Consider the following 15,389-nt stretch of genomic DNA (forward strand, 5'->3'; position numbering starts at 1 on the left):
TGTGTGTGAGATTAGTCTGCTCTGTGGTGGAGACGTGTCTGCGTGACTGAGTGGCCCCAGGTCGATCTGTCTGACTCTCTCAGATGAAAGTGAGACAAGCAGAGGAGCGAGGGAGGAGAGGGAGAGAGAAAAGGGGGGGGAATGTGGTTTGGGCACTAGACTAGACACCAGACAGTATTTCCGGCAGAATCACGCACACACGTCAAACACACAGGGAGGGGGAGGCTGGGGCTTCTCTCTCTCCTCACGCTCTTTCTCTCTCTTTCTGCCAAACACAAAACACAGCAGACAGGGAGTGCCAAATGACTGTACAGCAGGTAGTGTTCTCACACCTGTCTGCGCGCACACACACACACACACACACACAGAAACTAAAGCCTGTCTGCTCAGAGTCCATAGTCTCTCATTTAACCAATATGTGCCAGGCGGCTACAGTGAAGACAAATTACTTGACCTAGAAAACACCAATTAAAGACAGTGTTTATCTCAGCAATACAAAACTGAGCCTACGTCCCAAATGGCACCCTATTCCAAAGATAGTGCGCTACTTTTGATCAGACTTATGGGTCCTGGTTAAAAGTAGTGCACTATATAGAGAATAGAGTGCCATTTGGGACGCACATAATAGTTTGGTTTGGTCAAGAAGAAAACATGAGACATGGATGTGAACCAGTCAATGGAAGGGAACCAATCTATAGCTTTTCGTGTTTTCAGCTATAAAAACAAAAGAGAGGCGCACACTCCATATTTAAGTATAAACTCCAAGTAATTTATTGAGTAAAAGAACCAACGTTTCAGCATCCCTGCCTTCTTCAGGGTGTCTGACATTTCTATAGGTCCCAGCCTGTGCACTGCTCTCTCTCTCCCACTGTCACTTTCTTTTTTGTAAGAATGACGGAAAGAAAAAAACCATCAAAACCCCCTATGCTCTGTAGAAGCCTCCCTTGGGTTCTGGTCTTTAGTGGAAAGCACTGGTGGTGGTGGTGATGCAACATGGGCATTCCCCCATGCAAGGGCTTGGGTTGCCTGTTTCTGTGCACTTCTAGCTAAGTGGTACAAAAAAAGATCAAAGGATGGTTTCCCAGAAACATCTTAAGCCTAGTCCCCGTTGCGAAGACATTAAAACATAATTCAACAATAGATTTTTTTTTATTGAACTATATGAAAAACTTAAATGCAATGAACTTATAAAAAATAAAAATGTTTTTTTAAATATATTTAACCTCAGTGAAGAACAAATTCTTATTTACAATGACGGCCTAGGAATAGTGGGTTAACTGCCTTGTTCAGGGTCAGAACAACAGATTTTTACCTTGTCAGCTCGGGGACTCGATCTAGCAACGTTTCGGTTACTGGCCCAACGCTCTAACCACTAGGCTACTTGCCAACCCAAGATAATTTGCCCAAGATAATCACAAGACATGAACAAAATGAACCAGTGATTCGTATTTTCCTGCAACTTTCTGAAATGGAACACGAATGCCCACTGTGTGTAGCTGCCAGTGATGATGCTAATCATAACCTTCTGGTAGAGATGGAACAGCTTTCCCAAAAACCACCTAAATGAAATGTTAACTACAAAGTAGCCTATGCCTACATGGCAGAATGATGATTATTTGCATAAATCCAGTGTCCATTTATTTTGCCAACTCTGCAATCACATGAGCGCTACAGAAAAATTGCTAACCAAACAACAGTCTCCTGCATGGTAAATGGTAACTACACATTCCTTAATTTTTTCCAGACCTCAAAAGTCTCCTGATGTGTTTTAAGTATTGTTGTGAACTAAAAACATAAAATTGAGTTGTTGTACATTAAACATTTGTGGTTTTGAGAGCAAAAAACAGGTGAAACTGTAATCAGTCCAAAAAAAAAAAAAATGATAGGGCCCTAAACTAGGGTTGGGCGGTATACCGTATTATTTCTATATACACACACACACACACACGTATTTAGGGGTCTAAAATGTTCACCAAACCCAAAGTTCAGTATGTATTGCGGTTTGGAATCACAGCTCGGTTACAGGGGTAAATTAAATGCCAACAGTTACTGTAGTTACTAGTCACTTGTGTGACTGTCATAAAGGCGGCTTGTTTGTAGTACGGTACTTCTCATCTCCCACTGCGGGGTCATTTGATGTATTAATTCGGGTTCACAGTGCGAACCGAACCGAGGTCCCAGTACCGAATGGTTCAACAATAAGTGTACCGTTACACCACTACTGGTATTGATGCATAAACAGATTTGGGTTTTTAATTTACCATAACAGTATTTCAATGTTTGGTTTGTTAAATGTGATACGCAACTCCGGCGAGTGTAATGTCCGTTTTTATAGTTTACTCCATTTGCAACATGCAAGTCATCGCTCTCCCTGTCCTCCTGTATGCCGCTTTGGTCCTTGCTATCTGGGACCCTTGGGACGTCCCTACCCCCCCCCATTGAAGTTTGCATTTAAAAGGGTTAAGGTAGGGTAAAGGTTATGGTTAAGGTTTAAGGTTACGGTAGAGACCAAGGACCCCGGATATAGCATGCCGGTTCCCACACAAAGCCCTGCCCCGTCACTCAAGGAGAGCATGTTGTTGCTTGACCACGAAGTCACGAACACTTCACTTGCCGTTCACTCTGCAGTCTGTATGGTCAAAATGTTGGTGACATGGATGCTGCTTTCAAGCGTTACATAATTACACTATTAGTTTGTTTGTCTGCAAACAGCTAGTTTGTCTTTTCTTAGCACATGACTAAAATAAATTATGTTATCCGCTAATGCTAATCACTAGCTAAATGTATTCAGAGTCAGAGCAAACGTAGCTAACTAATAGAGCCAGATACCAGGACTGGTGTAGGCCTAGATCAGCATGTGGTTTGGACAACAGTATCTTCTAAATCAGAAAGGAATAGGCTTAGTATTAATATGTTAGCCAGAGAGCTAGCTAGTTACATGAGAAAATATGTAACATCGTATAGGATCCCCTGGGAAACACTGACCAACAATACCCTGTCACAATAATTCCTTCCAGGCTTATTCATTTGTCGTGTCATGTCAAACAAAAATGTATTCAAAGTGCTGTCCGCTATATTCCAACTACTGAATTACAAGAATCCTTATATGTCCATGATTCCAACAGTTCACCAATAAACTAGGCCTAGATTGTTTGCCCATATCCATTATGGAGCCCAACGTGGCACAGTGTGGAAAATATTAAAAAAAGGGCAGGAAATGCAGAAATGTATGAAAAATGCTGAATTTTTTAGGGGGTTGAGGTTAGATTATCAGAATGGAGCAAGCCATATTGAAATCACTTATATAGGTGTTGCCACTCTAGGGTACTGAACAACTCATATTTAGAATTGTATTATTCAAAAACATTAAATACTGTCATAAATTTGAAAAATATCATGATATGAAAATTAGGCCATTACCTCCCAGCACTACCCTGAACTAAGAAGCATTCAACATACATATATATATACACATACATATACATACATATATATATATATATATATTAATTGAGAATCTACGTTGAGAATGCTTCTTAGTTTAGGGTAGTGCTGGGTAATATGGCCTAAATTTCATTTCAAGATATTTTTCAAATTTATGACAGTTCACCGATATAAAATCGGTGAACATATGGGAGTCGGCTGATATTAGCTAAAAATGCCAACATCGGTATCGGCAAGATGTCTAGTGTAACGCCGATGTTAAAAACCGATGTCAAAGCTACCGGGCAATGACACCACGTAAAATTGTGCGCTACACGAGCAACACAGCATTCCTAACCTAGCCCACAATGTTTGCTGTGTGGATCGAGCAGTCATTTGAAAAAGTAATAACATTTCAGCAAGACAACTCAAAGGCGAAATCCATTAAAGCCGAGATCATGGAATTCATCCCCTTGACAATCATCTGTTCTCTGTCGTGGGTGATGTTTGCTTTCGCCGACTGAACGAGCACATTACTAAGTGCGCAATTTTTCAGATGTTGCCCTACCGGAGTTACACAGTAATAGCATCGCTGCTATTAGCTTCATGACATACATACTATGGATCGCAGTTTGGGTCTTTGCATATCAAAAAAGATACAGTAGCACTGTCAATGATGTACAAAAAAGTCTGCAAACAAGCAAACACCGGCCAAGAACGATGAGTTTGCAATACCTCGTTGGTAATAAAGCATCATTTGTTTCACCGCAACTTCTGGGGTAGATAGCTTTAGCTTGGTACCTAGCTAGCACCAATACAACCAGCCTGAAAACAATGACCATTAGAAACTGAAGTCATTTTCATTATTCTTAGCAATGATTTAGGAATCCTTGTGAGTAAGTATTAGCTAGATTGCCACTTGTTGTTTACCTATTGAAATTGAACTTCAGTTCATGAAAATAAATAGCTAACCAGCTACTTAACCCTGTTTCCCAAAGCTAACGTTATAAGCAGCCAGCTAGCTTCATCTGGCTAGTGAGGCTCGACCCGAACGGGTTATCTGTTATGAAGCTAGCCAAAATAAGGATTAGGCACAATAGTGGAATTTGTGGGTCGCGGTCAAAATAAATATTTATGCCATACTTTTATTTTGAAGGCTAACCGCAAAGTCCACTAGCAGCAAATCCTTATTGTGACTAGCTTCACAAAGATGGGTCTGACCACCATTAATCAAATGTCTTATAAATTAGGGTTATTTTAGATGATGACACCTAGCTAAATAGTTAGCTAGCTAACTATAGCTACTGAAACAGATTGTCGTTTTGCTATGTTTTGGGGGAAGAACATTGTTTGCATCAATTAGCAAGCTAGCTTTTTAAAAATGACCAGCACTGTAGATGCGCGAGACAACTTTACCAGCGTCATAACATATGTATCGATGAATCCCTGTAACATATGAAATACGAGTGATAGTGTTATCAATGTGTAATAACTATGTAAAACATGTATGAACGCGTTAAATTATTATGTGACGTGCAGTCATATTCAGGTAAGCTCATTTGAATCTTTTTTGACATGCAAAGACCCAAAAGGCGTTCCATAGAAAACCTGGTTGAGAATCAAAAAAACTGAACAATGAAACAGCACAGCAAGTAAGTGAAAGAAATAGGTTTTGATTTGTTTTACCGGTAATGGGGACATACGTAAATGCCAACAAAATACCTTTTTGGTCAGTGTGGTGTGTGTGTGTGTATAACCTTTATTTAACTAGGCAAGAAGGTTAAGAACAAATTCTTATTTACAATGACGGCACGGACGATGCTGGGCCAATTGTGCGCTGCCCTGTGGGACTCCCAATCACGGCCGGATGTGATACAGCCTGGATTCGAACCAGGGACAGTAGTGACGCCTCTGGCACTGAGATGACGTGCCTTAGACCAATGCATTCATGTTGTGTGTTAACTATTTAACTGTACTAGCTGCCTTCTAGACGCTTAAAAAGGCAGCTAAAATTATATATATTGGGTATTGGTATCGTTTTTTTGGCAAAGAAAATATCTGATATCGGTCAAATATATATACAGTGGGGCAAAAAAGTATTTAGTCAGCCACCAATTGTGCAAGTTCTCCCACTTAAAAAGATGAGGCCTGTAATTTTCATCATAGGTAGTATACTTCAACTATGACAGAAAAAATCCAGAAATCACATTGTAGGATTTTTAATGAATTGATTTGCAAATTATGGTGGAAAATAAGTATTTGGTCAATAACAAAAGTTTCTCAATACTTTGTTATATACCCTTTGTTGGCAATGACAGAGGTCAAACGTTTTCTGTAAGTCTTCACAAGGTTTTCACACACTGTTGCTGGTATTTTGGCCCATTCCTCCATGCAGATCTCCTCTAGAGCAGTGATGTTTTGGGGCTGTTGCTGGGCAACACGGACTTTCAACTCCCTCCAAAGACTTTCTATGGGGTTGAGATCTGGAGACTGGCTAGGCCACTCCAGGCCCTTGAAATGCTTCTTACGAAGCCACTCCTTCGTTGCCTTGGCGGTGTGTTTGGGATCATTGTCATGCTGAAAGACCCAGCCACGTTTCATCCTTAATGCCATTGCTGATGGAAGGAGGTTTTCACTCAAAATCTCACGATACATGGCCCCATTCATTCTTTCCTTTACAGGGATCAGTAGTCCTGGTACCTTTGATGAAAAAAAGCCCCAAAGCAAGGTGTTTCCACCCCCATGCTTCACAGATCTTGCGTGGAGCCCCAGATCGAGGGAGATTATCAGTGGTCTTGTATGTCTTCCATTTCCTAATAATTGCTCCCACAGTTGATTTCTTCAAACCAAGCTGCTTACCTATTGCAGATTCAGTCTTCCCAGCCTGGTGCAGGTCTACAATTTTGTTTCTGGTGTCCTTTGACAGCTCTTTGGTCTTGGCCATAGTGGAGTTTGGAGTGTGACTGTGGGGTTGTAGACAGGTGTCTTTTATACTGATAACAAGTTCAAACAGGTACCATTAATATAGGTAACGAGTGGAGGACAGAGGAGCCTCTTAAAGAAGAAGTTACAGGTCTGTGAGAGCCAGAAATCTTGCTTGTTTGTAGGTGACCAAATACTTATTTTCCACCATAATTTGCAAATAAATTCATTAAAAATCCTACAATGTGATTTTCTAGATTTTTTTTTCTCACTTTGTCTGTCATAGTTGAAGTGTATGATGATGAAAATTACATGCCTCTCATCTTTTTAAGTGGGAGAACTTGCACAATTGGTGGCTGTCTAAATACTTTTTTGCCCCACTGCATGTATGTATATATATATTTTTTAAACGATCCCTAAAAGTATCAATTAACTAAATTACTTAAAAATACTTAAAAAGTCATTTAAATATGGAAGGGTGAAGCGGGGTGGATGCAATGGATGTAAATTGTCAGTCCATCCATTCAAGCCCAGAGGTCTGTGAGAGAGTCCACTAGTTCGGTTAGTGTTGTGGCCTATTGTCTAGTGATGGTTCTAGTGACCTCCAGCTGACCTGGAAGACAAATGATGCCCTTCCCCGTGACACACACACACACACAGGGACCAACCGAAAGAGAGAGAGAGAGAGACCAGCTGGTCAGTGGTCATCCTGTCCGCCCCTCCTCAAAATCAGTTTATTGATCACGTACACAAATTTGCATATGTTATCGCAGGTGCAGCGAAATGATCGGATCTACTACACTACAGCCAGCAGGAGGGGTAACACTTGTCCCCTGTCTTACACACACACACCTACCTAATGAAACCCATAGTTGGGGGCTGGCTTCTAGAGATTCAATAGATACCATTTATTGGTAGTTATATCGACAGTGCAACCAAACGAACTGATAAAATGTAAAGAAGTCTGACACACACAATAAGAGAATCAGTGCTTACTTTGTCAGTGGTCCTGTTGTAGTGGAACTTGTCCTTCATGTCCTCTAGCAGCAGTTTGAGCTGCGGCTCCTCAGGCATTCCCATATACTTCCTCCCCAGCTGCAGGTAGCACGGCCACTTGGCAGAGTCAAAGCCCCAGTGACAGGTCCTCTTGTCCGGGGACTTGTGTGAGTGCATCACAAACTTCTGCGGTGAGAAAAGCAGCTGGCACTCCACACACTGAACACAGGGCGCCTCAGGCTGTGTGTAGAACTGGGGTACAAACAGACCCTGGCATTTCCCTAGACACTGGTGCTCCACCTGGAAGCTAGACTCTGTCTCCTTTAGGAGCCCCTGGCCGGGCCGCTTGGTGCTGGGGTCAGAGGGCAGGGCAGCTCCCGGGCGGAGCAAGGAGTTGCAGAGGCGCTGGGCGTCGGTAAGGGTGATGAGGCCGCAAGACGGGGCGTTGAAGGGTAAAATACCCAGCACCTTGAGGATGTGGAGCTGTTCACCGTCGCAGCGCGAGCAGTACACGTAGAGCTCGTCGCACACCGCATTGATCTGCTGCAAGGAGAAGTCGCGGAGCACCGAGTTGAGCACCTGGGGGAGGCAGAGGCGTTTCTCCCCACCGACAGCAAAGCAGGAGATGGATTCACCCTCTAGAAGGGAGTGGCTTAACTCTGTGGAGCTGTCGCTGGGCACCAAGAGGGGTCCACCTCCTAGGACTGGTGGGGAGGGTAGAGGGGCCACGCTGGGGCAGGAATCAGGGCTGACCTCGGGGGAGGCTTCGTGGCCGGAGCGGGCTGAGAAGGCTGCTGGGCCCCCCAGAGAGCTTTGGCTGCTGAGGGTGAAGGCAGCCAGTGTGTGTTTCAGCCCAGGACTGAGATCCAGAGCCTTGGCTCCACATACCTGGAGCTCCCCTCTACTGTCCATCTCTATGGATCTATCCATGCCTCTATCTGCCTCCCGGTGCTGGGTGTGCTCCTCCCCAGACTCCCTCTTCACCTTGGGGGTCTGGGGCAGGGTGTCTAGGCTGCAACGCTTCAGGTTCATCTCAGCCATCAGCCTCTTCTTGATGGGCGCGTCCTCTAGCCTCTCTCGGTACAGCCGCTTCATGTTGCCCTTGAACGAGGTCAGATCTTTGAATGAGGTTTTCAGACTCGTCTGAGTACTGGCCATGTCGGCGTTGATAGAGGTCCGTTTCGTTCCAATACCACCTTCACTTGGATTTATAGAACCCTTTGAGTTAATGTGGGTTTTGTTAGTTTGTTTTATTCTCGTTTCAAATGTTCCAGATCTTCTGGTGTTCAGAAAGGTACATGGTGGAGACTGCTGTGTTTCTGTTCAGATTGTTGTCTGTATGTCTGCTTCCTGTAGGGGACGAGAGGTGGGGTAGTGGGGGAGTGGAATGGTTCAGGCGTTAACACAAACCGAAGGGAGAACATTTTAATTTTTCTCCCTTGTAAAACTCAAACTATGTTAAGCCTGCATGTAGCATTTTTCATGTCAACTGAAAGGATTTGTCTAAGTAGAAGACTATCCCATCAGATGCCTTTTTTCTCTGAGCATAAAATAACGTTGAAGGTGTTTACATGTTTTATGGAGGCTATCCTGGTTGGGGGTTGAGTGGCTCAATAGACCCATTGGGGGCCAAATGGCTATTTACCATACCTCACCACCCAAACATCTGCCCATTCAGCCCTTGTCATTGAACCCCATGGGGCAATGACAAGTTTTCACCCACCACACCATTTCATTGCCAACAGAAAGTGCTAGTTTTGTCAAGTAAAACCAACCAGGTGGCCAGGCAACCAACAACTAGTTTCTAGCAATTCTCTCTGGCCTTCTTTCAGTCACTAGAAACTGTGACAAAAAAGTTCACACTTGGTGTAGCCTAGGTAATCAAATTAACAATTTGCCCAAATGGCTGTAAATTGACCAAATAGCTAGCCACCCCAACCCCACCAGTTGTCCTGCTTGCTGTCCTCAAGCCAACGTCTGCTCTGCTGGTAACCCCACGCTGACCCCATCAACTATGTGAAAACAATTGATAAAGGAGTATAAAGGCTCTCATTCAACCGGTTCAATTGTTATCGAAATGCACAGCGTGACATAGAATGGATGTTGAAGAGGTATCTTCCCTATGCCCCGGAATCTAGCTGCATTTACACTGCATCAATTCAAATAATAAAAAACTGTTCATACCTAGCTACATCTATAAACGATAGTTTTATTAACAGGAAATTGTACTGTGATCCAATTATAGGAAAATGTACATATGTGGCTACAACATTTCACTGGGAACCCTCAACATTGGGCGGTGTAAACAACCACCCTCCAATAAAGCTACAATCGTATTTGCTTGTGGGTGACCAATGTATTTTACACTGCAATATATTCCATTTAAAATCGGCTGCCAAATACAAAATGGGGTTAAATGTGTATATATATATATAAAACAACTGAAGAGAGACTATACATGCGTTTAAGCAGTTCAAATGTAGCTGTGTGCGGACTACAGCGACAACACTAACGCGTTAGCTAGATTATACCAGAACCAGCACTGACCTCCATGCAGTAATTACAGTAAGTACCACCGCAGCCAGATCTTTCCACCAAAGCTAGCACTATCCGGGTACAAAAAGTCGGACCACAGAGCAGGCTTTGGTCGCAGTAATAATTACATTACTATCAATTCAAGGAGGTATGCGGCGATGCAAGCATCACCACCCGTGATTCCTGCGTGGATTTTACAACCAAAACTGACATTGTCCCCACGCAACAAAATAATAGAGTTCCGGCTAAGAAAGGTTTTTAGACCATATTAATATTCGTACAAATCTAACTATTTCTCCAGAAAATATCGCTGAGATTCCATTGCTGTCGTTTTCCCTCCATCTCGAGCAGTGTCACCCCCTTCTTCGTAGCTAGCAAGGACACCGCGCACAGCCTGCGCTCTGTTCCATTCCTCTGGCTCGCCACGGTATGCAGACAGCACTGATAATGACGTTCACTGGCTCAACTACCATCTGCGACTGGACGGTCTATCGACCTAGTTAGCTACCTGCAATTTCCAGCTAACATTAGCTAAACGTAGAACCAAATACCCGGCTTGTATTACTGCAAGTTGAGCCGACATGAGAATTAGCTGGCAAATGCGAACCTCGATAAATACTTGTCTTGAAGGAAATAAAACATAAAATAGCGAATATATTGGGTATCAATGGTAAGGAAACCAATAACGTTACAATGATTATGGCAACACATCTGAGGACCGCGTAACAGAAAACAGAGAAAGACAATTCGATAGCTCGAATTAGCATTGCTTTAGCTACAAAAATGTACTACGTTATGCCCGAGCTGGGGAAACGGATTAGCCAGGTTAGGTTAGCATAGCCACTACTGTTACACACCCTGCGCTGTATGAAGCCATAGCAAACTAGCCTAGGCTAGTTAACAATTAGCGAACGCTTGTTAAACCCTTAAAGCATGCCACCATTTCGGTAAACCGTCAAAATAATCCAACACCCGATACATTACCCATTTCATCATGTACATAGAAGCAAATAAGGACGTACCGATTAAAAAGACTGAGTGAGATCGTTTCGGCTCCTCTTCTCTCGGTTCTCCTCTGTAATACCGAGCGACAACAAGATGCAGCTAGAAACCACTACATCTAGAGCCCCGCAACGTCACATCACTAACGGAGATACGTCACCCAGACTCGAATTGGGCACGTCACGGAAACAGTGTGCAAGGGTGTCTGTCTCGCAGTCTGGTTGGTTTGTGTTGCCTTCATCTGCAGTGGACAGGGAGAGAATGTTGCGCTCTCTCACCGGCCATAACGATTTGTTTTGTTTCCCATTCGTTTTGTCATTGATGTCCAGACCTGTAAAATATTTAAATAGGTTACATATTAGTCAAGGTGTGTGTTCTTTTCAAATGCCCAACTATTAATAATATGTTTTATTTGAAACAATTCCCTATGTGTCTTTAATAATCAACATATTCTAGCGATGTTCGCTAAATGAGCCACGTTACACTGAAGGTCCCCAAAAAATGTCAAACAAAGCTTTTTAACCTCAAATACACTACAAGTTTTACATTCCCTGAATTGCAGGAAAGTTATGCTGCAACAGTTGGGTCAAAGGAGAGAATGGATCACTGCTGCTACCTCGCTTTCTAACCAAGGTGCATGAATTGAGGAGCAAACTGAGGCAGAGAGGCCCAATTAAGATCCTATACCTGTGTATAGCCATAGCTGACTAAACTCCACTCCATGGTGAAGGAAGTTTCTGATAAACTCCACCAACGGAGTGGAACAGAGACCACTCACTGGGCACAAACTGGTAAAACCAACGTTGTTTAAATGTAATGTGTCAACGTAGTGTTCTCCTTTGGAGAATTTATCTATCTACGGCTACCTTTTGGTGTCCCATCCACAGCTATTGTTTCAATTCAACACAGAATTGAACAAAAATAGACGATACAATAGGCCTAGGGTTTCAAGCTCTGGTTGATTTCAAAATGAATGATATTTAGAAAAAAGTTAAAGTTTCTTCTTATGAAATCATTTAAAGCGTGCATGTTCAAGATAGCATACACACGGTGCATTCGGAAAGTATTCAGACCCCTTGACTTTTTCCACATTTTGTAACGTTACAGCCGTGTTCTAAAATTGATTTTAAAAATGTAAAATCCTCATCATTCTACACACAATACCACATAATGTCAAAGTCAAAACATTATTTATTTATTTTTTGCATTTGCTCCTCAATATCCTCAGCTGGTTCAGGTTTCTTTTTCGTGGGAAAGAAGGATGGTGGTCTGCGTCCCTGCATCGACTACCAAGGGCTGAAAAGGATCACGGTTAAGAACCGTTACCCCCTACCCATGATGTCCGGCACCTTGGAGCTGGCCTAGGGGGAACAATTCTTAACCAAACTGGACCTCCGCAACGCTTACAATCTGGTGAGAATCAGGGAGGGAGATGAATGGAAGACTGCCTTTAACACCCGGAGTGGCCACTCTGAGTATTTAGTCATGCCATTCGGATTTGTGAACTCACCGGCAGTCTTCCAAGCATTGGTCAATGACACTCTTATGGATATGTTGAATCGGTTCATCTTTGTGTACCTCGACGACATCCTGATCTTCTCCAAGACCCTTCCGGAACACATCCTGCACATCCGCCAAGTCCTGATATGCCTCCTGCAGAGTCAACTATATGTCAAGATTGAGAAGTGTGAGGTCCATATATCTCCAGTGTCTTTCCTGGGTCACATTATATCTACCGCCGACATCCAAATGGACCCTGTTAAAGTTAGGGTGGTCACTGACTGGCCCCGTCCCGCCTCACTCAAACAAGTCCAGCGGTTCCTCGGGTTTGCCAATTTTTACAGGCGTTTTATACAGAACTTTTGTGCGGTGGCATCGCCTCTGCCCTAACCCGCAAGCCCCAGACCCGTTTTGGCTGGACCCCCGAGTATTTCCAAGCGGTTCTCGCCAGCAGGAACGCAACTAAAATGTAGGCAAATTGGAGCTCTTGGCAGTCAAGTGGGCCCTTGAGGGGTGGAGACACTAGTTGGAGGGGGCACTTCATCCTTTCGTGATCTGGACGGACCATTAGAACTTGGTCTCCATTCAAGAAGACAGGAGGTTGAACGCTCGCCAGGCTAGGTGGGCTCTGTTTTTTAGCAGGTTCAACTTCACTTTAGCCTATCGCCAGGGTAACAAGAATCAGAAAGCAGATGCCTTGTCCCGCCAACACGGGAGAGGGACTCTGAACCCATCATCCCCAGCTCCAGGATTGTGGCTCCCGTGTAATGGAGTATAGAGACCACAGTACGACAAGCCCAGACCCGAGAACCTGAGCCCGGCATTATAATAAATTAAACCACTTTTTTCATTAAAAAGTAAAGAATTACAACTTTTACTACCTATGATTTCATTTGGGATGCCTGAAGCTAAGACTCACTCTAATGTACTAACATACTTTATGTTCTGCAATCAGCCCGTTCTTGAGTACTACAAATGGGACATTCCTCTAAATTAACTGGGCATCCAGGGGTTAATCGGACACTGGAGTTCCTGAGGTGGAAATTCTGGTGGCCTAACATGATTGAGGATGTGAGATCCTTTGTTGCAGCCTGTTCCACCTGTGCCCAAGCAAGTCTTCACGACAGCGACCGGCTGGGTTGCATCCAACCTCTGCCCATCCCCAGCCGGCCCTGGTCCCACCTGTCCGTAGACTATTTATCACAGGGTTGCCTCCATCCCAAGGGCTTACCACTATCCTGTTGGTCGTTGATCGGTTCTCCAAGGCAGCCCATGACATTGCCTTACACAAGTTGCCATCAGCGAAGGAGACCGCTGATGTCATGATTACCCATGTCTTTCGACTACACGGACTTCCCCAGGACATTGTCTCGGATCGTGGGCCCCAGTTCGTTGCACGGTATTGGAAAGCCTTATGCTCCCTGTTGGGGGTGTTGTTGAGTCTCTACTCGGGGTTCCACCCACTGTCGAATGGGCAAACAGAGGCACCCTGCAGTACCTGGTAGACTGGGAGGGCTATGGCCCCGAGGAGCGGGCGTGGATGCCTGCCCGGGACATCCTGGATCCGGGACTCGTTCAGGACTTCAACCAACTACTTGGTGGTCACCCTGGCTCCACGGCTGGAGCCGCTCCTATAAGGGGAGGTACTGTCATGGTTCCACCTGTCACCAGAGGGCGGTAGAGACCGTCCCAGAGACATTAACAACATTCAGGTGTGTCCCATTTACTTATTATGATTTCCCTGTTAAAATAGGCGTGTTTTCAAGCTGAAGCTTGAATTGTGTGCATTTGTCTCCTCAGTGAGTTATCGAGACTTAGTGTTTGTTGTTTTCCCAGTGTTACTGTGATCTTTTCATTACCATTTCTCAGTAAATGTTTATGTTTATCCTTAACCGCTGTTTCCTCGTCTGGGCTCTTCTTTGCACCTCACCACGTCACAGTTTGAAAGCAAAGTGACACATTGGAAATTCAACTAGCTTTTGGCTATCCCTTTGAGTGGGTGGATATAGCTTGTAATCTCATTGATCAACGTCTCAGCCAAATATTACCCAATTATCCATGTTGAAATGATGTAGTGTGCCAAGTGGGAAGACTTTGTGGAATTCAGCTCTGACTGCATCAATTCGCCCCAAGGTCAATACCTCCAAAAATGTAAATGAGGAAACACTTAACTTGTGCCTATGTTTGTCCTTCGTATTTGCGTGCCTATCTTTGTTTGCTGAAATCCATACTTTTTCAATAAATGTTAATCAAATACAACCACCGACTGTTTCCTTGTTGAGATTCAATTGGCACATGCGCATTTCCGCTGAGTTGCCATCTTAGAGCAACAGCAATGAGCGAACAGTCAGTGGTTGTATTTGATTCAAGTTTATTGAAAAAGTATGAAAGTATTGACCTTGGGCCAATTTATGTAGTCAGAGCTGAATTCAACAACGCCTGGTCTCTGCTCCACTCTGTTGGTGGAGTTCATTAGTAATACCTTTACCATGGAGTGGAGTTCAGTCAGCTAAAGTAGCCATTAACCTCAAATTGTTTTATGGTCAGTTATGACTAAATATACATTTTCATCATTTATTTTTGTCCAAGCAATTGAAGATCATCTGAACATGTTATAACAGCTTTTCTCCAAAATGAAACCCAACCCATTTCTCCTCCTGCTGCCCCCAGCCGAGAGATAGGCTCTGTCTCAAATGGCACCCTATTCCCTACATAAGTGCACTATTTTGGGGCCCTGGTCAAAAGTAGTTAACTGTGTAGGGAATAGGGTGCTATTTGAGACTTGTCATGAAAGGTTTGATAAACAACCCCAGCCACCACCATTTGGCTGCATGTGGCTTCCTGGCTGGCTCTCTTACGACAGCAAGGTCAGCAGTTGTATTGTGAGAGGAGCAGAGCAGCAGAGTTTAGCCAAAGTTGCTTAGCATAAACCATGTGTCCCTATGGACCTTGGTCAAAAGTAGTGCACTATATAGGGAATGGTGTCATTTGGGAGACACACTCTGTCCTCC

At 43.8% G+C, this 15,389-nt stretch overlaps 1 protein-coding gene across 1 annotated transcript in view; it reads right to left on the reverse strand.

Annotated features, from left to right (window-relative positions):
• The window catches only part of LOC109871768 (ski-like protein), a 35,972-nt gene extending 24,819 nt beyond the window's left edge, over positions 1-11,153 (reverse strand). The window contains exons 1-2 of the mRNA XM_020462759.2: positions 10,899-11,153; positions 7,342-8,691 (exon numbers count right to left, since the gene is read on the reverse strand). Coding sequence (XP_020318348.2) covers positions 7,342-8,499 — 1,158 coding nt within the window. The 5' untranslated portion in view covers positions 8,500-8,691; positions 10,899-11,153. The remainder of the gene's footprint in view (positions 1-7,341; positions 8,692-10,898) is intronic.
• Between the last annotated feature and the right edge of the window lie 4,236 nt (positions 11,154-15,389).

The sequence above is a fragment of the Oncorhynchus kisutch genome, linkage group LG27 (genome assembly GCF_002021735.2).
Source record: "Oncorhynchus kisutch isolate 150728-3 linkage group LG27, Okis_V2, whole genome shotgun sequence".
Taxonomy (NCBI): domain Eukaryota; kingdom Metazoa; phylum Chordata; class Actinopteri; order Salmoniformes; family Salmonidae; genus Oncorhynchus; species Oncorhynchus kisutch.